Source organism: Leptonychotes weddellii, chromosome 13, assembly GCF_054177405.1.
Source record: "Leptonychotes weddellii isolate Sample4059 chromosome 13, ASM5417740v2, whole genome shotgun sequence".
NCBI lineage: Eukaryota > Metazoa > Chordata > Mammalia > Carnivora > Phocidae > Leptonychotes > Leptonychotes weddellii.
The window spans coordinates 66,548,579-66,566,216 of record NC_138381.1 but is presented as its reverse complement, the minus strand read 5'-3'; the positions used below and the strand labels follow the sequence as shown (position 1 = coordinate 66,566,216).

General features: G+C 56.0%; 1 protein-coding gene across 2 annotated transcripts in view; it reads left to right on the top strand.

The window, feature by feature from the left end:
• TRPV4 (transient receptor potential cation channel subfamily V member 4) overlaps window positions 1-17,638 on the top strand; it is a 34,910-nt gene that overhangs the window by 12,425 nt on the left and 4,847 nt on the right. Inside the window, exons 1-12 of one of the 2 annotated variants that reach the window (XM_081802016.1) lie at window positions 701-1,315; window positions 1,739-2,155; window positions 5,135-5,307; window positions 9,351-9,503; window positions 10,214-10,354; window positions 10,917-11,215; window positions 12,550-12,729; window positions 13,989-14,147; window positions 14,410-14,502; window positions 14,927-15,000; window positions 15,715-15,880; window positions 16,135-16,201. In XM_081802016.1, the coding sequence (XP_081658142.1) occupies window positions 1,770-2,155; window positions 5,135-5,307; window positions 9,351-9,503; window positions 10,214-10,354; window positions 10,917-11,215; window positions 12,550-12,729; window positions 13,989-14,147; window positions 14,410-14,502; window positions 14,927-15,000; window positions 15,715-15,880; window positions 16,135-16,201 (1,891 nt within the window). In that variant the 5' untranslated portion in view covers window positions 701-1,315; window positions 1,739-1,769. Of the gene's footprint in view, window positions 1-700; window positions 1,316-1,738; window positions 2,156-5,134; window positions 5,308-9,350; window positions 9,504-10,213; window positions 10,355-10,916; window positions 11,216-12,549; window positions 12,730-13,988; window positions 14,148-14,409; window positions 14,503-14,926; window positions 15,001-15,714; window positions 15,881-16,134; window positions 16,202-17,638 lie in introns of those variants that run through there. The other variant, XM_081802015.1, reaches the window with a different exon arrangement.

Below are 17,638 nucleotides of genomic sequence, written 5' to 3'. Positions count from 1 at the left end.
ATCTTATTTTATTTAAAGATTTTATTTATTCATTTTTAGAGACAGAGAGCGAGGGGAGGGGCAGAGGGAAAAGGGAGAGGGACAAGCAGACTGCCCTCTGAGCACAGAGCCCGACACGGGGCTTGATGTCATGACCCTGAGATCGTATCCTGAGCCGAAACCAAGAGCCAGATGCTTCACCAACTGAGCCACCCAGGCGCCCCTGCACCCATTTTAAAGGGGAGGAACCTGAGGCTCAGGGAGCTAAAGTAACTTTCCCAAGGTCACACTGCATGTCACTAGCAGCTGAGCCTAGAACCCAGGCCTGAATAACTCCAGAGTCCAGGCTCTCCCTCCCCACTGGGGCCCAGAGAAGGGCGAGTCCCCAGCAGGAGCGTTGACCCTCTGTAAGCCCCGCTGTACCCCCCAAGAGAGGCCTCTGGCGGTGCCCCCACCTCTCTGGCCTCAGCCTTCTCTCTTGGCAGTCACAAAACCAACAAGGCAGGAACCGGTGTTTATTTGCTCCACTGTTCATGTGTTGGTTTAGGAGAGGAAGAGCTAGAAAAGAGAGCTTTTCAGACATCTCCCTGCAGCCCGGTGGGATGGTGAAAGTTCCAGGAAACTGGGCCTCAGTGCCCAGCCCCGCCCACCCAGCAGTGTGCCGCAGAGGGCCGAGGCCTGCCAGCCAGCCCGCGGGGACTTGCTCCTCCCCGTCCTTGCTCCTGGTTAACCGCTGGGCCCAGAGCTAGGGAGACCTGGGTGCAAGTCCGGGTCTTCTCCCTAGAAACTGTGTGGCTGCCCCTCGTAAAGCTCCAGTCTCTCCATCTGAGAAACGGGAACAGATCATACCTCTGTCCGTGTGGCACCCTTCTAGGTGATGGGGACGCGGGAGTAAACGGGACAGAGGCATCCCCTGCCTCCTGGTGCTCACGGCCTGGGAATGAACTAGTCCCGTGGACAGATGGTCAGGGAGGGCTTCCTGGAGGAAGGGACAGTTAAGCGGGGAACACAGGTGGGTAGGAGTTAGCCAGACCAACAGGGGAGGGAAGGGACCAGCAGCACTCGGCCTTGGGGAGCTGAGGTTTTGCACTGTGGCAAGTCAGCTATAGGTTTAGGAACTCAGTTTCCTCCCTCTCAAAAGGGGAGTCATAAGGATGGCGCTAGGAGAGCTGGAGGAACGCTGGCTCACACAGTGGGTTCACGCCTGTTCTCTGAGCACCTGCTGGGCCCGGAGCCTGCGTTTAACGGTTATGTTTCAGTCAATGCTTCCCTTGCGCCAGAGGCTGCGCTGACCACGGGGATGCTTGCTCTCCGCTTGGACGCCCCCATTTTACAGGTGAGAAAACTGAAGCTGTGAAATCAGCTTGCCCAATGCCACGCGGTTGCTGAGCGTGGAGCCCGGATCTGGACCCTGCTCTGTGGGGCTCCGAAGCTGGCCGGGTTGGGCCGGAGTAAGCCCCAGGCTCCAGGTTTGGGGTCCCAGGGGTGACTCTGAGGCCCTTCCTCCTCCAGCTAATGCCCAGGGTGGTTGGACCTGAGGCACATTTGCACTTCCAGGTCCCTAAAAGAGGTGCCTGTCGCAGCCCTCGCCCGGGGCTGGCAGCCAACCACATCTGGGAGTGGTCCCCGCGCACCCCTGTCATTATAACGGTGGCTTTGAAGCGCTGGCAGCAGTGCTGTTTGCCCACGTGGGAGGGGGCTTCCTGGACCCCCCACCGCCGGCCAGGCTCCGCCCGACGCCCCTCCCGTTCCCTTGCAGGCCGAGCAGCGCAGACGGGTCCCGGGCCGGCATGGCGGATCCCAACGAAGGCCCCCACACAGGGCCTGGGGAGGTGGCCGAGAGCCCCGGGGATGAGAGCGGCACCCCCAGCGGCGAGGCCTTCCCCCTCTCTTCGCTGGCCAACCTGTTTGAGGGGGAGGATGGTTCCCCTTCCCCCTCCCCGGCTGACACGGGTCGCCCTGCCGGCCCCGGTGACGGGCGACCAAACCTGCGCATGAAGTTCCAGGGTGCCTTCCGCAAGGGGGTGCCCAACCCCATCGACCTCCTGGAGTCCACCCTGTATGAGTCCTCGGTGGTGCCTGGACCCAAGAAGGCACCTATGGACTCGCTCTTTGACTATGGCACCTATCGTCACCACCCCAGTGACAACAAGCGGTGGAGGAAGAAGGTCATCGAGTGAGTATTGCTGGCCGCCTGGCCAATGGTCTCCTCTGTGTCCAATCCATCCACCCATCTGTCCATCCGTTCGCCTGTCTGTTCATCCACCTGTCCACTTTTCCATATACCTTTCTGTTCACCCATCTATCCATCCATCCACCGTCCATCCATCCACCATCTACCCATTCATTCATCCAGCCACCCGTCTTTCCACTTGCTCATCCACTTGTCCAATCCATCCGTCCATCATCCACTCATTCACATATCTCTCTACCCTTCTGTCCTCCTCGATCGCTCCAACCATCCACCCACAAAAACCCCTACGGACCCCTCTCAGTCCTCTGTGTGTATCTGGAGGACAGTCTTGAGGTCGGGAGACGGCCCTCTGTTGCCTGATCCTTGCCTGTCCTCCTTGACGATCACAGACTCGTTTACGCCCTTGGATGAAGCCCTTGCTTGGTCAGGAGCTATCTCCTTTCTTTATTCACTGAGTCACTGATGCATGTAGTGCGTGTTTCTCAAGCACCCCCCCAAGTGCCAGGCAGTGTGGTTGGCCCCGTGGCTCTGGGGGTAAGCCACACCAGATCCTGCTCCGACTGAGTTTAGACCCTGAGTAGCCTTCACTGGCACCTTCATTTTGGAGGGTGAGCCAGGTACTAAGCAAGTGAATAGACACGTGAACATACAGTTTGGGTTGGGGGAGGTGGTGAGGCAGAGAGAAGAGCTGATACAGGAAAGGATGTCCAGGAGGGCTTGGAGGAGCCAGCATTTCAGCCCAACACTAAGGGATGAGAAGGAGCGGCCACACGGGGTGAGGAAGGTGTTCCAGTGGAGGGACGTGCACGTACCAGGGCCCGAGGCTGGAAGGGCTGGGCATGCCCAGGGAACGAGGCCTTGTGGTCATCCACACGCTGCTGGACAATGTGCTTCCCATCTGCTCAGAGGACAGCAAAGCGCCCCAAGTGTCCCCATTCCTTCCAGGTCCTGCTGGAAGCTGATGGGCTCCATGCTCCCTTTCCCCTCCCTCAGAACCCCTCCTTCAAGCTCTCACTGCACCCCTACCCCAGACAGGGCTAATAGTCCACAGGAGGAGCTGTGCAGGAACTGGGGCTGTGGCCATGAGTGGCTGAGGTCTTCAGAGACCCTGAACACCACCTAAGGAGGTATGGGGGGTGAGGGTGTTCTTTTCATTTCGTTTTTTGGCTCCAAGTTCATGATTCCGGAGCAGATAAAATGGGGGCTGCCCAGGTGCTCTCATTGGGGTTGTCGCAGTCTGCGACCCGTCCTCAGGAGGGCGCCTTTTCCCCTGGCACCCCACCGCTGGAGGCCCTGCCCCAAGTGGGGAGTGTGGGGCCTGAGGCCGAGGAGGGAAGGAGAGCAGCTGTCCATGTCCCCTGGCCTGCTACCAGCTCTCTCTGCCCCTGCCACCCCTCCTGACTCAGTCTCCCCTCCCTCCCACCCAACGCTGTCACTGTTCCCCCTCGGCTCCCCTCCGCTCTCCTCTGCTCCCTCCCTGTCTCCGTTTCTGTCTTTCTCTGCTCTACCCTCCGTTTATTTAACAGGTTCTTCCTGTGCTCCATATGCACCAGCGCTGGGTGGGTGGGGACATAACAGAGAGGATTCTAGCTGCTCCTGGCTATTTGTCTCTTAAAACCTAGCACACAGTAGATGCCCAAGTGGTGTTTGTCCAATGACCAAGGGAATATACATTTTCTTCCTTCCTTTGTCTCTCAGATTCCCCAGTCCCAGCCTCTGTGCGTCGAGTCCTTTCTCCATCTGCCTCTGTAGCATTTCTGCCCCCTGCACAGGCTCCAGACGTACAGTGGGTGCTAAATAAGAGCCTCAATGTCAGCTAACGTGTGCTGTGTCCACTGTGTGGGGGGCCCTGAACCCAGCACCTGTGTGCATGGCCTCGTTTGTCTCAAATGTTTGTTGAATGAATAAATCAGTGAGTGAATGGCTGAATAAATGAATGAGTTGCTTTATCTTTTAGTCCAGCATTCCTCCTTTCTTTTCTCACTCTCTTTGTCTCTTTTAGTCTCTGGCTTAGTAAGTACTCAGTAACTGACAAATGGAAGAGTGTATGGGTGGATGGAGGGGGTGGATGGCAGGTGGTGGATGTCTGGTTGGGTAAGTGGGTAGATGGATGGATGGATGGATGGATGGGTGGATGGGTGGGTGTGTGGATGGGTGGGTGGATGGGTGGGTGGATGGATGGATGGATGGATGGACAGATGGATGGATAGACAGATAGATGGATGGACGGATGGGTGGATGGATGGATGGTAGATGGGTGGATGGGTGAGTGGATGGATGGATGGGTGGATAGATGGGTGGGTGGATGGGTGGGTGGATGGATGGATGGGTGGATGGATGGATGGACAGATGGATGGATGGATGGGTGGATGGATGGATGGTAGATGGGTAGATGGGTGGGTTGATGGATGGATGGGTGGATGGATGGGTTGATGGGTGGGTAGGTGGGGGCATGGATGGGTTGATGGACAGATGGATGGATGGGTCAATAGGTGGATGGATGGGTAGATGGGTGGATGGGTGGATGGGTGGATAGGTGGGGGGATGATTGGGTGGATGGGTGGGTAGATGATGGATGGGTGGATGGGTGGGTTGGTAGGTGGGTGGACGGATGGGTGGATGGGTGGATGGGTGGGTGGATGGGCCAGTGGTAGATGGGTAGCTGGGTAGGTGGATGGATAGGTGAGTGGGTGTGTGGATGCGTGGGTGGATGGATAGGCAAGCTTGTCTTTCTTTTTGTCTATTTGTTTCTATCCAACATACAGTAGGTACTAGGTAGTGTTTGTTGGGATAAAATATTCCTTTGTTTCTCCAGCTCTCCCTCCCCTCTCCGTCTGGTCCCTCCTTAGGGCTCCAGCTCCCTTCACCTCCCTGCCACAACCCCTGGGCCCCTCAGGCCAGAGATGGTGGGGGGGGGAGGGGGATGAGCCCTCCCATCACCCTGCCTTCCCCCACTTCCAGGAAGCAGCCGCAGAGTCCCAAAGCTCCTGCACCCCAGCCACCCCCCATCCTTAAAGTCTTCAACCGGCCTATCCTCTTTGACATCGTGTCCCGGGGCTCTACTACCGACCTGGATGGACTGCTTCCCTTCTTGCTGACCCACAAGAAGCGGCTGACTGACGAGGAGTTCCGGGGTGAGCCACTTAGGCGGGGATAGTGGGCGGGTCAGCCGGTGGGGAGGGAGGCCTGGCATTGGGGGCCCCCTTTCCTCTCAGCATCGTCCCCTGAGTCGGTGGGCTGTGTCGGCCATGAAGAACACTGGATAGGGATTCTGGTCCTGTGTGTCCTTTGCCATATTATTTAACCCCTCTGGGCTTTTGCTACCATCATTCATTCATTCATTCATTCATTCTTTCAGCCTTTATTTATGGAAAGGTCAGTGTTGTAGGTAAGCAGACTCCACTCACATGGGTTCAAATCCCACCTCTACCACTTAAGGGATGTATGGCCTCCTTGAGGCCCAATTTTCCCACCTGTCAACTAAGGAATAATAATAGCATAGTCCTGGCAGGGTATTCCTGCTTCTGCTCCCGGGCTCTGCCCCACCCCCACACAGCTCTCGGGCTCCCCTCCCTAGGCTGAAGCCCAAGTCACCACCGCCCCGACTTCTCCCAGCCCAGAGAGCTCACCCCCCAGCCTTGTCTGGCCTCCAACCTGCACCTCAGAGCATCAGCTTCCTCTGCTGCCCCAGGCCTTCCCTGCAAATTGGCAGACTTGGCCTCTGAGCCCCTTGACCCTGGCTACGTGCCAGGTACCAGGGTTAGGAGCCATAATTAACTGGCCAAACGACCCCACAAATCAACATAAAATGTTAAGAACTGCAGCACCTGTTACAGAGGAGAGCCTGTCTCGAGAAGGCCGGCGGCAGTCTACCGCTCGGGGCTAACGAAGCTTCGGGGAGGTCGGGGGTGGGAGGGGTGTTTTTGAGACTTCAAGTATTTCAGCCAAATTCAGTGCTAAAGCAGGGGGACCTGGCCAGCGGTACATTTTTCACGTGTACCTTTACCAGCCAGATCCTTTGAACACCAACACGATACAGTGCAGTGTCGTGACTGTCAGAAGAGAATTCCTGGATTTAGCAAAAATATTCCTTCATGGTGTGCAGCCAGGACGGTGTGGCTTGTTGGCGGCACGAGCTTAGAGTTGTGGCCCCTCGGGGCTCCTCCCTGCCCTCGGAGCGTCTCAGTGACTACGGGAGCCATTTCATTTGGAGGTGACCCACATTCAAGCCCTTGGCCAAACGGCCCCTCCTGACCCCCAAGGGCAGTCGGCACAGATGGGGACAAGCGTGGGGTAGAGCGAACCCCTCCCCTGTGTCTTCAGCTCCGGGCTGGGCTTCCAAGGCTCCAGCTTCTCCCGGGTTTACGACCGACCGAGTCAGGGGCTTTTCGCCTAGGCCAGGAGCCCCCAGGCGAGCATATCCGTGTGCATGAGCAGAGGCGGCGGGCTGGGGGTGGGGGTCCCTGAAACTGCAGAGAATAGTGCATATTATTGGGGGATTAACCAAGAGACCCATAAGGCTAAGTAAGCTGTAGGGCTGCTCGCTTGCTCTGGCCCCTTCTAAGGTCCTGCAACTAATTTTGAATTCATAATTGCATATTTGATTTCATAAACAGTACCCCGAAATCGTATAAGTCTGAGGCCCCTGAAAAACCTGGATCCACCCCTGCGTGTTGTTCTAGCCAGAAGCTCATGAGCTCATCTGATTCTCAGGGGAGTCTGTGACCACCACCCCTCAAAGTTCGACACCCTCCAATTTGGCATTCATTTAGGGCGCTCCCGTGGGCAGAGCCACTTCGCCACCTGGTGGCCGAGTCCTGGAACTGCGTGTCCCTCCCCGGTTCTGGGAAGATGCTGCTGTCGGCATTTCATCCCAGGACCCAGGCTGGCAGCCTCCCACCCTGCTACAGCCTGGGTCTGGGGGTGTGGAAGTCCAAATTCAAGGTCTGGTTCCACACCCCGCACAAACCACTTTGGGTTATCTGTGGTTTGGAATTACCTGTGGTGACCAGCTCATCAGGTGCTGTGCTGGGCATGGGGTGAGCAACGGTGAATGAAGCAGACACAACCCTGTCCTCAAGTTGCTCGCAGTTTCCTGGGTGAGATCAACATTCATCGAGCAATCACAGAAATAAAAACAGTTATAAACTGTAATGTGTGCCAACAAGCGGCTGTGTTGGAGGATTTGATCTAGTCAGGAAAATCTGGGAGAGCTTCCTGGAAGAGGTGACACTTGAGCTGAATCGGAATGAGTTGCAGTTAACCAGTTAAAAGAAAAGGAGGAAGGACCGGGGGGAGGGTGAAGGGACAGCATGTGCAAAGGCCCTGTGACTCACTGCAATAGCGTACTCTGCGGTCACCACTCCAGCTGCTATGTGGATTGAAGGAAACCCAGAGAGACTGGTGGAAACCAGGCAGGTGTCTTGGGCCAGGGTGGTGGCAGTGGAGATGGGGAGTGGTGGAGGGATTGAATAGGACATGCTGGTGGGAGAGGGATGTGGGGAAGAAGAGAGGCCAAGGCCAAGGGTGACACAAAGGTTTCTGGCTGGAGGGGGACACCATCCTCTGAGGAGGGGACATATGCGGGCTGGGAGTGGGCTTTGGGAGGGAGCACAGAGAGTTGCAAGCTGCCTGAATTAGGAAATGGACTGACACCTCCTCGAGGCTAGAGCCGAGTGTGGGTGTGTCTGGAGAGAAACTCCAGGGCCCTTGGCCGGCATTCGGGGCACCCCCACCCCGCACTTAACGCAGATGAGGAACTGGAGTCCGCTTTTCCTTCAATTCAAGGTACAGCTCCTGGGTGACTCTGGGCTGGGCGCCAGGGGTACAGCAGGAAGCAGCTCGTCGGGGACCAGGCTTGTCCAAGAGACCTCAGTCCTGGGGGCACCGGGACTGGAATTCAGGTCTCTGTGAGTCTTTCTTGTTCTGCCCACTGACTCCTGGCATCTAGGGGGAAATTCCTAAAGCACCTCTTGTGGAATAATAACCGCAACAGAATATTTACTGAGGACTTTTACCTGCCTGGCGCTGGGCTCATCAACAAACATCTATTAGCTCTTCGATTTCTTCTGTGGCCTCAATTTAGCGAGAAAGGAAACTGAGGCAGAGGAAGGGTCACACAGGAATCGGGAGTAAGGCCAGGATTCGAACCCCAAGGTGCCTGGCTCCAGAGCAGGCGTCTCCACTCACACCTGCGTCTCCCACCTGCCTCTCCTGTTCCTGATCCCATTCCTGCTCTGCTGTTCCTGAGCCCCCAGCATGATTTTGCCCTGTGCCTGATTCACAGGGGCGTTCTCTTTCCGTTGACTCGTACTTTTTTTTTTTAAGATGTATTTAATTATTTGAGGGGGGGAGGGGGGAGGGGGAGGGGCAGAGGGAGGGAGAGAATCTCAAGCAGACTCCCTGCTGAGTGCGGGGCTCGACCTCAGGACCCTGAGAGCATGACCTGAGCCCAAACCAGAGTCAAACGCTGAACCGACTGAGCCATCCAGCCGCCCCTCATTGACTCGTTCTTTTAAAATATAAATCAAGTCGTGTAACCATAAAAATTAACATAAGGGAAAGAAAATTGCACAGGGACCTTAGCGAGCATCCGTGGGCAGCGTTAAGGACCCGTTTGTGCCACACGGAGACTGGCTTCATGAGAGAGATCTGACATCGAGATGAAAAGGCTCATGGCGGGCCTCCAGTGTCATTCCTGCTGCATCTGTGGGGCCCCCAAAGCCCTCTCCCTCCCCTCCTAAGGTAATTTTACTGGTGTAAATGCTTCATGGGAAGGAGATCCTCTGTTCAAGTAGATGGCAAACGCTGCCTGCTGTGTCTGACTTCTAGAGCTTCCCAGTCACCATTAGCATATTAAAGGCTCTGACAAGTCCTGTAATAAATAAATAAATATGCTTGGCTTTGTTTAACCCAGGCTTCCCCACCATTTATTTGATTTTTAAAATTCCCTCCAAATTATGCTTTGGTCAATCCCAATCTCTGTAGGCTGTGGCTTCCCCACAGTTTGAAGAACTGCCCCCCTGAGTTTGTTGGACCCCCTCAGCACCATGGGGGCAGGTAGGGAATGGGCTCAGAGGGGAGGTGTGACATGGCCCCAGGGCCCTGTCCCCTGCTGCCCAGTGGTTCCACACCATGGGTTGAACGCCCCTCATCCTGTATGTGTGTCCCCCCCCAGAGCCGTCCACGGGGAAGACCTGCCTGCCCAAGGCCCTGCTGAATCTGAGCAATGGACGCAATGACACCATCCCTGTGCTCCTGGACATCGCTGAGCGGACGGGCAACATGCGGGAGTTCATCAACTCGCCCTTCCGGGACATCTACTACCGAGGTGGGGCCCCACGCCGGGGCAGGGGTGACGCAGGGTGGCGGTGGGGCGCTGTCCTTGCTCGTCTGACCCCCACGCCACCCCAAGAGCTTCCACCTACGCCCCAGGTGCCGGCACACGTCCAGGGACTGATCGTTGAATGACTCCCCCTTCCAATGGTTCTAATGATCCGTGAACTTGGCATTAGGGACCTGAGATGCCATGGCTCCGGATACTCTAAGGCTCTATGATGATAGTCATATGGGCCAACAGTGCTAAGAGACAAGCATATCACCAGCCCCACCTCCCCGGGTCTAAATTCTGAGATTCTATGACTCAGACTTGACCTTTCCGATTCCCAGATATGAAGATTCAAAGTCTGTGAATTTTATACTTGAGTCCAAAATTCTCTGGGGCCACGATGCCTTTGTCTCCTCCTGGATTAAAGCCTCCTGTGAGTCGGACAGGTTCCCACACTTGGGATCTGACATGTGGGATCTCCTCTGAGTCTGCATCCTGCCTGCACGAGGCAGCTCGTCAGGCCCTCGTGCAGCAGAGATCCCACACCCGGGTGGCGTCTGGAGCTCCGTTGCTGCCCTTGGGAGGAGCCGGCCAAGGCCTGGGGCTGCAGCCCCCACCTGACTTCCACACTCCGCAGCCCCCCAGCCCCTGCCCTCAAGCCTGGTCCAGCCTCTGCCCCCCGCCCCCGTGACAGTCCCTCACCCCCTCCCCAGGTCAGACCGCCCTGCACATCGCCATCGAGCGGCGCTGCAAACACTACGTGGAGCTCCTGGTGGCCCAAGGAGCTGATGTCCATGCCCAGGCCCGGGGGCGCTTCTTCCAGCCCAAGGACGAGGGAGGCTACTTCTACTTCGGTGAGGAGAGGACGGTGGGGGCTGGGGGGACGTGGTGGTGTCCACAGCCCCGGCCCCTCCCCAGATACCTAGAGCTCTGCTCGCGTGTTGGTGTTGGTCCCCGAGGTCTTGCTTGTGAGGAGTAGAGCATCACCTGGCCTCCTGGAGCCTCAACTTTCCCATCTGTACCGTGGGGATCGTGAGAGCCCCCGGGGCTGTGATGGGTGGTCAGCCTCTGGTGCACCTGGCACCTTGTCATGCTCGTCCTTTAGTCCCACTGAAGCTGGGGCCAGGGGTCTGATTGCAGAGCCCCACCCCCCCCATCACCACCATGTCCCAGCTGAACTTCACCCCTGCTTAAAGGCACACGTTATTTGAAGTTCAGGGACGAAGTCCCTCAAAGAATCCCTCACGGCCTCCACATCGCAAGGCCACACCCCACCTCTGGCACGTCACCCACAGAAATGTGTGGACTGTGTCCGGCATCCCCGGGTCTGTCCCCTGAACATCCGCGGGCAGAGCCCCTCCCCAACCCGGGCGCCCCCCTTCACTGGCCTCCCCCTGCCTCCCCCCTGGCCTGCAGGCGAGCTGCCCCTGTCGCTGGCGGCCTGCACCAACCAGCCCCACATCGTCAACTACCTGACGGAGAACCCGCACAAGAAGGCCGACATGCGGCGGCAGGACTCCCGCGGCAACACAGTGCTGCACGCGCTGGTGGCCATCGCCGACAATACCCGCGAGAACACCAAGTTCGTCACCAAGATGTACGACCTCCTGCTGCTCAAGTGTGCCCGCCTCTTCCCCGGCAGCAACCTGGAGGCCGTGCTCAACAACGACGGGCTCTCGCCCCTCATGATGGCGGCCAAGACGGGCAAGATTGGGGTGCGTGCAGGCTGGGGGGGCACGGCCAGCCCGCCCCCCGACTCTTGCCCCTCCGCGCGCACACACACACTGGAGGGGCGACTGCTGGCATTCATTATTATTAATATGCACACCACCTCCTATCATGCCAACCACATTGTCCTGCCCCAAGAACCTTCTGTGGCTCCCTATTGTCCAGCCAGGCTACTCAACTTCATCCCAGAGCCTCTGTCCTCATCCCATGCCACCGGATGATCATGGCCCGCTCCCGCCAGCTAGGACAAGCCACTGATAGGAATCCAAGTCCCAGGGCCCCACTCCTGTATACTCCCCTATAATCCACTATCAGGGTCCTAGCTTAGCCCCTAACCTGCCGAGCAGCCCTGCTCAGGTTCTCTCCATCCCTGACCTCGAACCCTGAGAGACCAGTGGCATCCCCTGCCACTGTGACAACCCCAAAAGTCTCCAGACGTTGCGGGATTATCCCCTGGGGGCCACCATGGCCCTGATTGAGAACCAAGCTTGCAGTGCTCCCGAGTCAGGAGTACTTGGGTCCAAAGCCTGGCTCAGCCGCTTCCCAGTGTGTGACTGCAGGCATCTCCCCTCGCCCCTCTGTGCCTCAGTGTCCTCGACAGCAAAATGGGGATGAAAACAGCACCCTGTGATACCACGTGACAACTAGATAGGGTGATCCACGTCAAGCTCTTTAATGAAGGCCCTGGGATGGGTAGTATGTGCTCAGTAAATGGCAGGGATTATTATTGTTCTATTAAAAACATAGCAAAAGCTACTAAAATCGCAATTTATGAAAGAGTCTTGAGGTAATGGAAAAAGCCCGGGTTTAAAATTTGGCTTTTTGCCCTACTGACCTGTGTGGCTTTGGGCAATGCCCACCCCCTCTCTGTTCCTCAGTATCCCCTGGGGGTAAGCTGCAGATAGAGGCGTCAGGAAGGACTGGATCTAACACTTATTCCTAGATTTAACATGTTAATAAGATCGATTCACTGTTGTTTTAATTACATAAAAAAGATACTCATTCCGATTCCGATTTTTGAGGCTGGCCTGGCCTGGTTCAGTCCGGCTTCAGCTGATTGTGTGGCCCTAGGGAGCACCCTTCTTTTCCCTGAGCCTCTCTTTGCTCCTCTGAAAACCAAGACGGTAAGAGTAAGAACAAGATGATGTGAGCACACAGGGCATGTTCCGTAAATATTTCCTCCCCGCTACATCCTGCTCTCTTGGGAGGTTGCCCCGAAATGGGCTGTGATGGGCCCCTGGGGTCCCTCTGATGTGAGGGGCCGAGCATTGGTGTCCCTCCCCAGAGCCCCCTGACCCTCCCTTTTCCCGCTGCCGTGCAGGTCTTTCAACATATCATCCGCCGGGAGGTGACACACGAGGATACGAGACACCTGTCACGCAAGTTCAAGGACTGGGCCTACGGGCCGGTGTATTCCTCGCTGTATGACCTCTCCTCCCTGGACACGTGTGGGGAAGAGGCCTCTGTGCTGGAAATCCTGGTGTATAACAGCAAGATCGAGGTGAGCGCTAGGGCAGGAGACAGAGCCTAGGGAAGGATGGGGGTGACTGAGAGCAGGGAAAGGACCCTGGCACCGGGAGGGGCTCTGCAACTTTTACATGCTGTGTGACTCAGGACAGGTGACCCAACCTCTCTGAGTCCCAGTTTCCTCTTTTGCACAATGGGGATAAGGATAGTTCATGTCCCGTAGGGTTGTTGGGAGGACCAAGTGAGTTCCTTTGAGAACAGTCTGGCACCGAGTAAACATTCTATGTCAGCTATTATCATTAGTAGTCGTTAGATGAAGTTTTGAAAGCTCCTTTTTTCACTGAGCAGTATTTCGCGAACATCGTTCTGCACCATTAAATATTCTTCTGCAATATCATCGCTGCGAGTAAATGTACCACATTCTAATTAACCATTCCTCTATTCTTGGTCATTTGGGTTCGTTTCTGCCTTTAACTATCAGGAATTAACACTGCAATGGCATCTCTGTGGCTACATTGTTGCACAAATCCATGTTTATGAGGAAACTCAAGTCATTAATGGGACAGGATGCTGTAAAAATGGGGCAGAAGATGCTGGGGACGGGGTGTAGGTCTCCCTTCCCTCCCCGGCTCCGTGAACTCGGACAGATGCCTTCCCTTGCTGGAGCTCACTTCCCTCATCTTTGAAATTAGTGACTGACTTGATTTAGGTCAGGGGTGGTGGGAGGTTTAGCATCTCTGGTGCAAGCTTTGATTGATTGGTAGTGTCTGCCCGGGGATCTGTATAGAGAACTATTGTGCGGGGCTCAATTATTGATGGCTTCCCTCCCCCTCAAAGCCCCGGGGGAGAGTCGGAGAATTATGGTGAATCCAGTGTCTATCATCCTGGGGCTAAATTTCCCCATCCTCCTTCCTGACTCAGAACTTCTGATGTTGAAGCCCAGGGATTTATATATTTTGACAAGCTACCTGGGTGATTTTGCCACCAGCAGCTTGGTACCTACCATCCGCAGGTTGGAGTGTGGGGACCATGAGAATAGCTTTCCAGCTCTGGGTCCTCCTAGTCCAGAATAGCCTGGAAAGGTCAGTCGGGGCAGAATTGGGCAGAGCCTCGAATCCTGAGCCCAGGAGTGTGGGGGTGATTTGGAATCCCCATCCAGTTCCCCGTGGATCCTTGAGTGTCGCTGAAGAGTGGGTTAGGAGGAGAAGGTGCTCTCGGGGCAGAGGGTGGGGGCTGGCGTGTTGCAGTCGGCCTGCCTGGATCCCACGTGGCCCCTGCTCGGGTCTCCCACAGAACCGCCACGAGATGCTGGCCGTGGAACCCATCAATGAGCTGCTGCGGGACAAGTGGCGCAAGTTTGGCGCTGTGTCCTTCTACATTAATGTGGTCTCCTATCTGTGCGCCATGGTCATCTTTACCCTCACCGCCTACTACCAGCCGCTGGAGGGCACCGTGAGTGGCCGGGAGCTGGACAGGAGCCGGGGCACAGCTGGGTCCTCCTCTGGGGGTGTCCCCTGTGGGAGGGACTGGAGAGAGCTTAGGAACGGGATGGGGAGGTGTCCCCCTCCCCACCCCCCGCCGCACCTAGCGGGGAAGAGAGTGAAGGAAGAGGATCCACAGGATCCAGATGTTTGGGGAGCATTGGGGATCATCTGGATCCGGGGCCGGATGTTGGAGGGGCTGCGTGAGGACCTGTGTGCCGTCTGTCCCCCAGCCCCCATACCCTTACCGCACCACTGTGGACTACCTGAGGCTGGCTGGCGAGATCATCACGCTCTTCACCGGGGTCCTGTTCTTCTTCACCAATGTGAGTGCCTGGCCCCCAACTGCACCCACCCTGCCCGTCTCCTTCCTCCTTTTATTTCCCCCTTCCACTCCCTTCCTCTGTCACCTCCTCCAGGCCTATACCCTCCTCTGCTTTTTCCTCTTTCCCCAATAGAAAAGAGCCCATCATCTTGGGGTGCCTGGGTGGCTCAGTCGGTTAAGCGTCTGCCTTCGGCTCAGGTCATGATCTCGGGGTCTTGGAGTCTGCTCTCCCTCTGCCCGTCCCCCCTCACCCCGTCATGTTCTCTCTCTCTCAAGTAAATAAATAAAATCTTAAAAAAAAAACAAAAAAGAGCCCATCATCTTGTCTCTGGACCACACTCTGCCTCCCTCTCTCCCCTTCCCTCCCCTCCCCTCTGCATTCCTGACAGCTCCACCCCTCTCACCTGCCTCCTCCCCTCTTCCAGATCAAAGACTTGTTCATGAAGAAATGCCCAGGAGTGAATTCTCTCTTCATTGATGGCTCCTTCCAGCTACTCTAGTGAGTAGAGGTCCCCTCTAATGAGTCGAGGTCCACGGGCTGCCAGCTTCTGGGTGAGGAAGGTGGGATTGGGGTTGGGACGTCATCCAGATTTGGGGGCAGGGGTTGGGGGGAGGTGACTCTATTAGGAGTGGATTCACCCAGCCCTGATGGCTGTAGCCCAAAGTCAGGACAAGACCAATGCCAAGCAATAGAGTCTTCTGGTTAAAGCAAGATTCTGGTTGCCACAGAGTTATCGCCATATACACCTTATACAGAAGTAATGTAACCTCTTATGCTGGTGATTGATTGCTAATGTCTGCCAGGAGTGCCATGAGAAGAGTGCTGTGCTTGATTAATGATGTCTGCCTGGGGCACCGGATCAGTTGCTGCATGTGCACGACATCTTTTCCCTTTTTCTTAGAGAACGATGAAATCCACTTAGCCACAAAATCTCCCCTCAACACCACTTTCTCTAGGAATTCCAAAGGGCATCACTTTGGGATCTTTTAGGGCCTCAGGGCCATTGCACACACATTAGTGGCCAGCTAATTGAACATCATGGTTAATAGAATGCTGGGGCACCCAGTGAATCCACTTTGTTTCTCTTCTGGGGGGTCAAGAAGGCATCGGGATGTCCTGGTCCCCCGGAGGGCTTGGGAGCATGTCTCCCCCTCCGGTGCCTCATTGTCCTCTCTCCTCTCTGGGTCTTCTTGTGGTCTCTGCTGCCTGTAGCTTCATCTACTCCGTGCTAGTGATTGTCTCGGCGGCCCTCTACCTGGCGGGAATTGAAGCCTACCTGGCTGTCATGGTCTTTGCCTTGGTCCTGGGCTGGATGAACGCCCTCTACTTTACCCGCGGGCTGAAGCTGACGGGAACTTATAGCATCATGATCCAGAAGGTATGGGCTGTGGAACCCTCTGGACCATGTGTCCGTGGAGGGAGCCACACACAGGATGTGTGCAGCTTACGTGTGTAGATGGTACCCTCGGCCCTGAGGACACGGGGCACCGTGGGGGCCGCAGGGAGGGTCTGGACATCGGTGGAGGTGGGAAGGGACAAGGGTGGAGGTGGGAACCCTTGGGATGGAGAAGTCAGGAAAATGAGAAACCATGTGTCTCATGTTTGTCTCCATATTCCCACTGGGGTCTTTAGATCCTCTTCAAAGACCTTTTCCGCTTCCTGCTGGTCTACTTGCTCTTCATGATTGGCTACGCTTCAGGTGAGCTCTGGGGAGCCAGGTGACCTGGTAGGGGTGGCGCAAGGACCAGAAGGGCAGCCTGCTGCGGGGAGGACAATAACTAGCGTGTGCTAGGTTCTCTCTGCGCGCCAGGCGCTGGGCTGAGTCCTGTTCCATCCTTGCCTCATTAGTCCCCCCGACGGGTCTGCGAGGCCAGTGTCTTTGTTGTCCCCTTTACAGGTAAGAAAACTGAGACTTAGAAAAGTTAAATAACCTGCCCAAGTTCCAAAGCTAGGAAATGGTAAAAATAGCATAGTAGTGATTATTGCAAAAGAAGCCACCCGAACTTAGGGCCTTAAAACAACCACTGTTTATTACTGCTCACAAATCTTTGGGTCAGCTGGGCAGTAGTGCTAACCCGGGCCGGGTTCGGCCCATCTCCATGAGCTCCTGTGTCTGTGGCCAGCCATGGTTTGGCTGCCGGCTGGCCAGTCCAGCGAGGATGGCCTTGGTGGGGGTGACCTCGCTCTCTTCCCTGTGGCCATCCATCCTCCAGCCGGGTTGGGCGTGTTCCCATGGTGGTCTGAGGGTTCTGAGAACGTATGTGGAAGTATTCAAGGTCACTGCCCGGCATCCCTTCTGCTTCACTCTGCTGTGAACGCAAGTGACAGGCCGGCCTTGATCAAAGGGTGGGGAAATAGATTCTACCTCTTGACGGAAAGACCCGCAAAGTCACGTTGAAGGGACATGGGTACAGGGAAGGGTGAATCTGAATACTTAATCTACCAGTTCAGGCCAATTCTGTCTCCAGTGTGCCTTCTCCATAGTGTCATGATGCCCGGGGACCTCAGGGGCACAGGCCATGGGGGAAGGGCCAGAGATGGGGACACTGACGGAGCCATTGGGCAGGTCCCCAAGAGGTGGGTGAGCTGCCATCCAATGCCTGGCATCCAAAAGGGAGCGGCTACCTCAGACTTCACCAGGCCACATTCACGTCTGAGGAGGCTGTTCTAGGGATGAGCACTGAATCAGGATCTGATGGTGGTGATAGTTTAACCCAGATGGCTCCGAGGCTCTGCGTGGATTATTTGGGGGGAAGCAGAACGGTAGCCTCGGCTGGGGAGATAGGGACAGGACACAGCTGCCCCCTCCCAGGGTTAGGACTGGGAAGAACTAGACAGAGTGTCAGGGGATCTGCAATGGTCAAGAGTCCAGCCCTACTGTGGTCCTAATTACAGAAACTGAGGCAGGAGCTTAGGGGTTAAATGAGCAACAGAGTGGTCAGCTTGGTTGCAGGGCTTCTCCTGATAGGGGACACTAGATCCCTTCTCTGAGCCTGACCTAACACAAACATGACACATGGGCCTTTTGTGCCCAGGGCAGACATTGCTAATGGATCACAGAGTGATTTTTCTGATAGGTCCAGATAAGGTCTCAGAATCCTTTTCGACACATGTGTGGGCAGCCGCTACACAACTG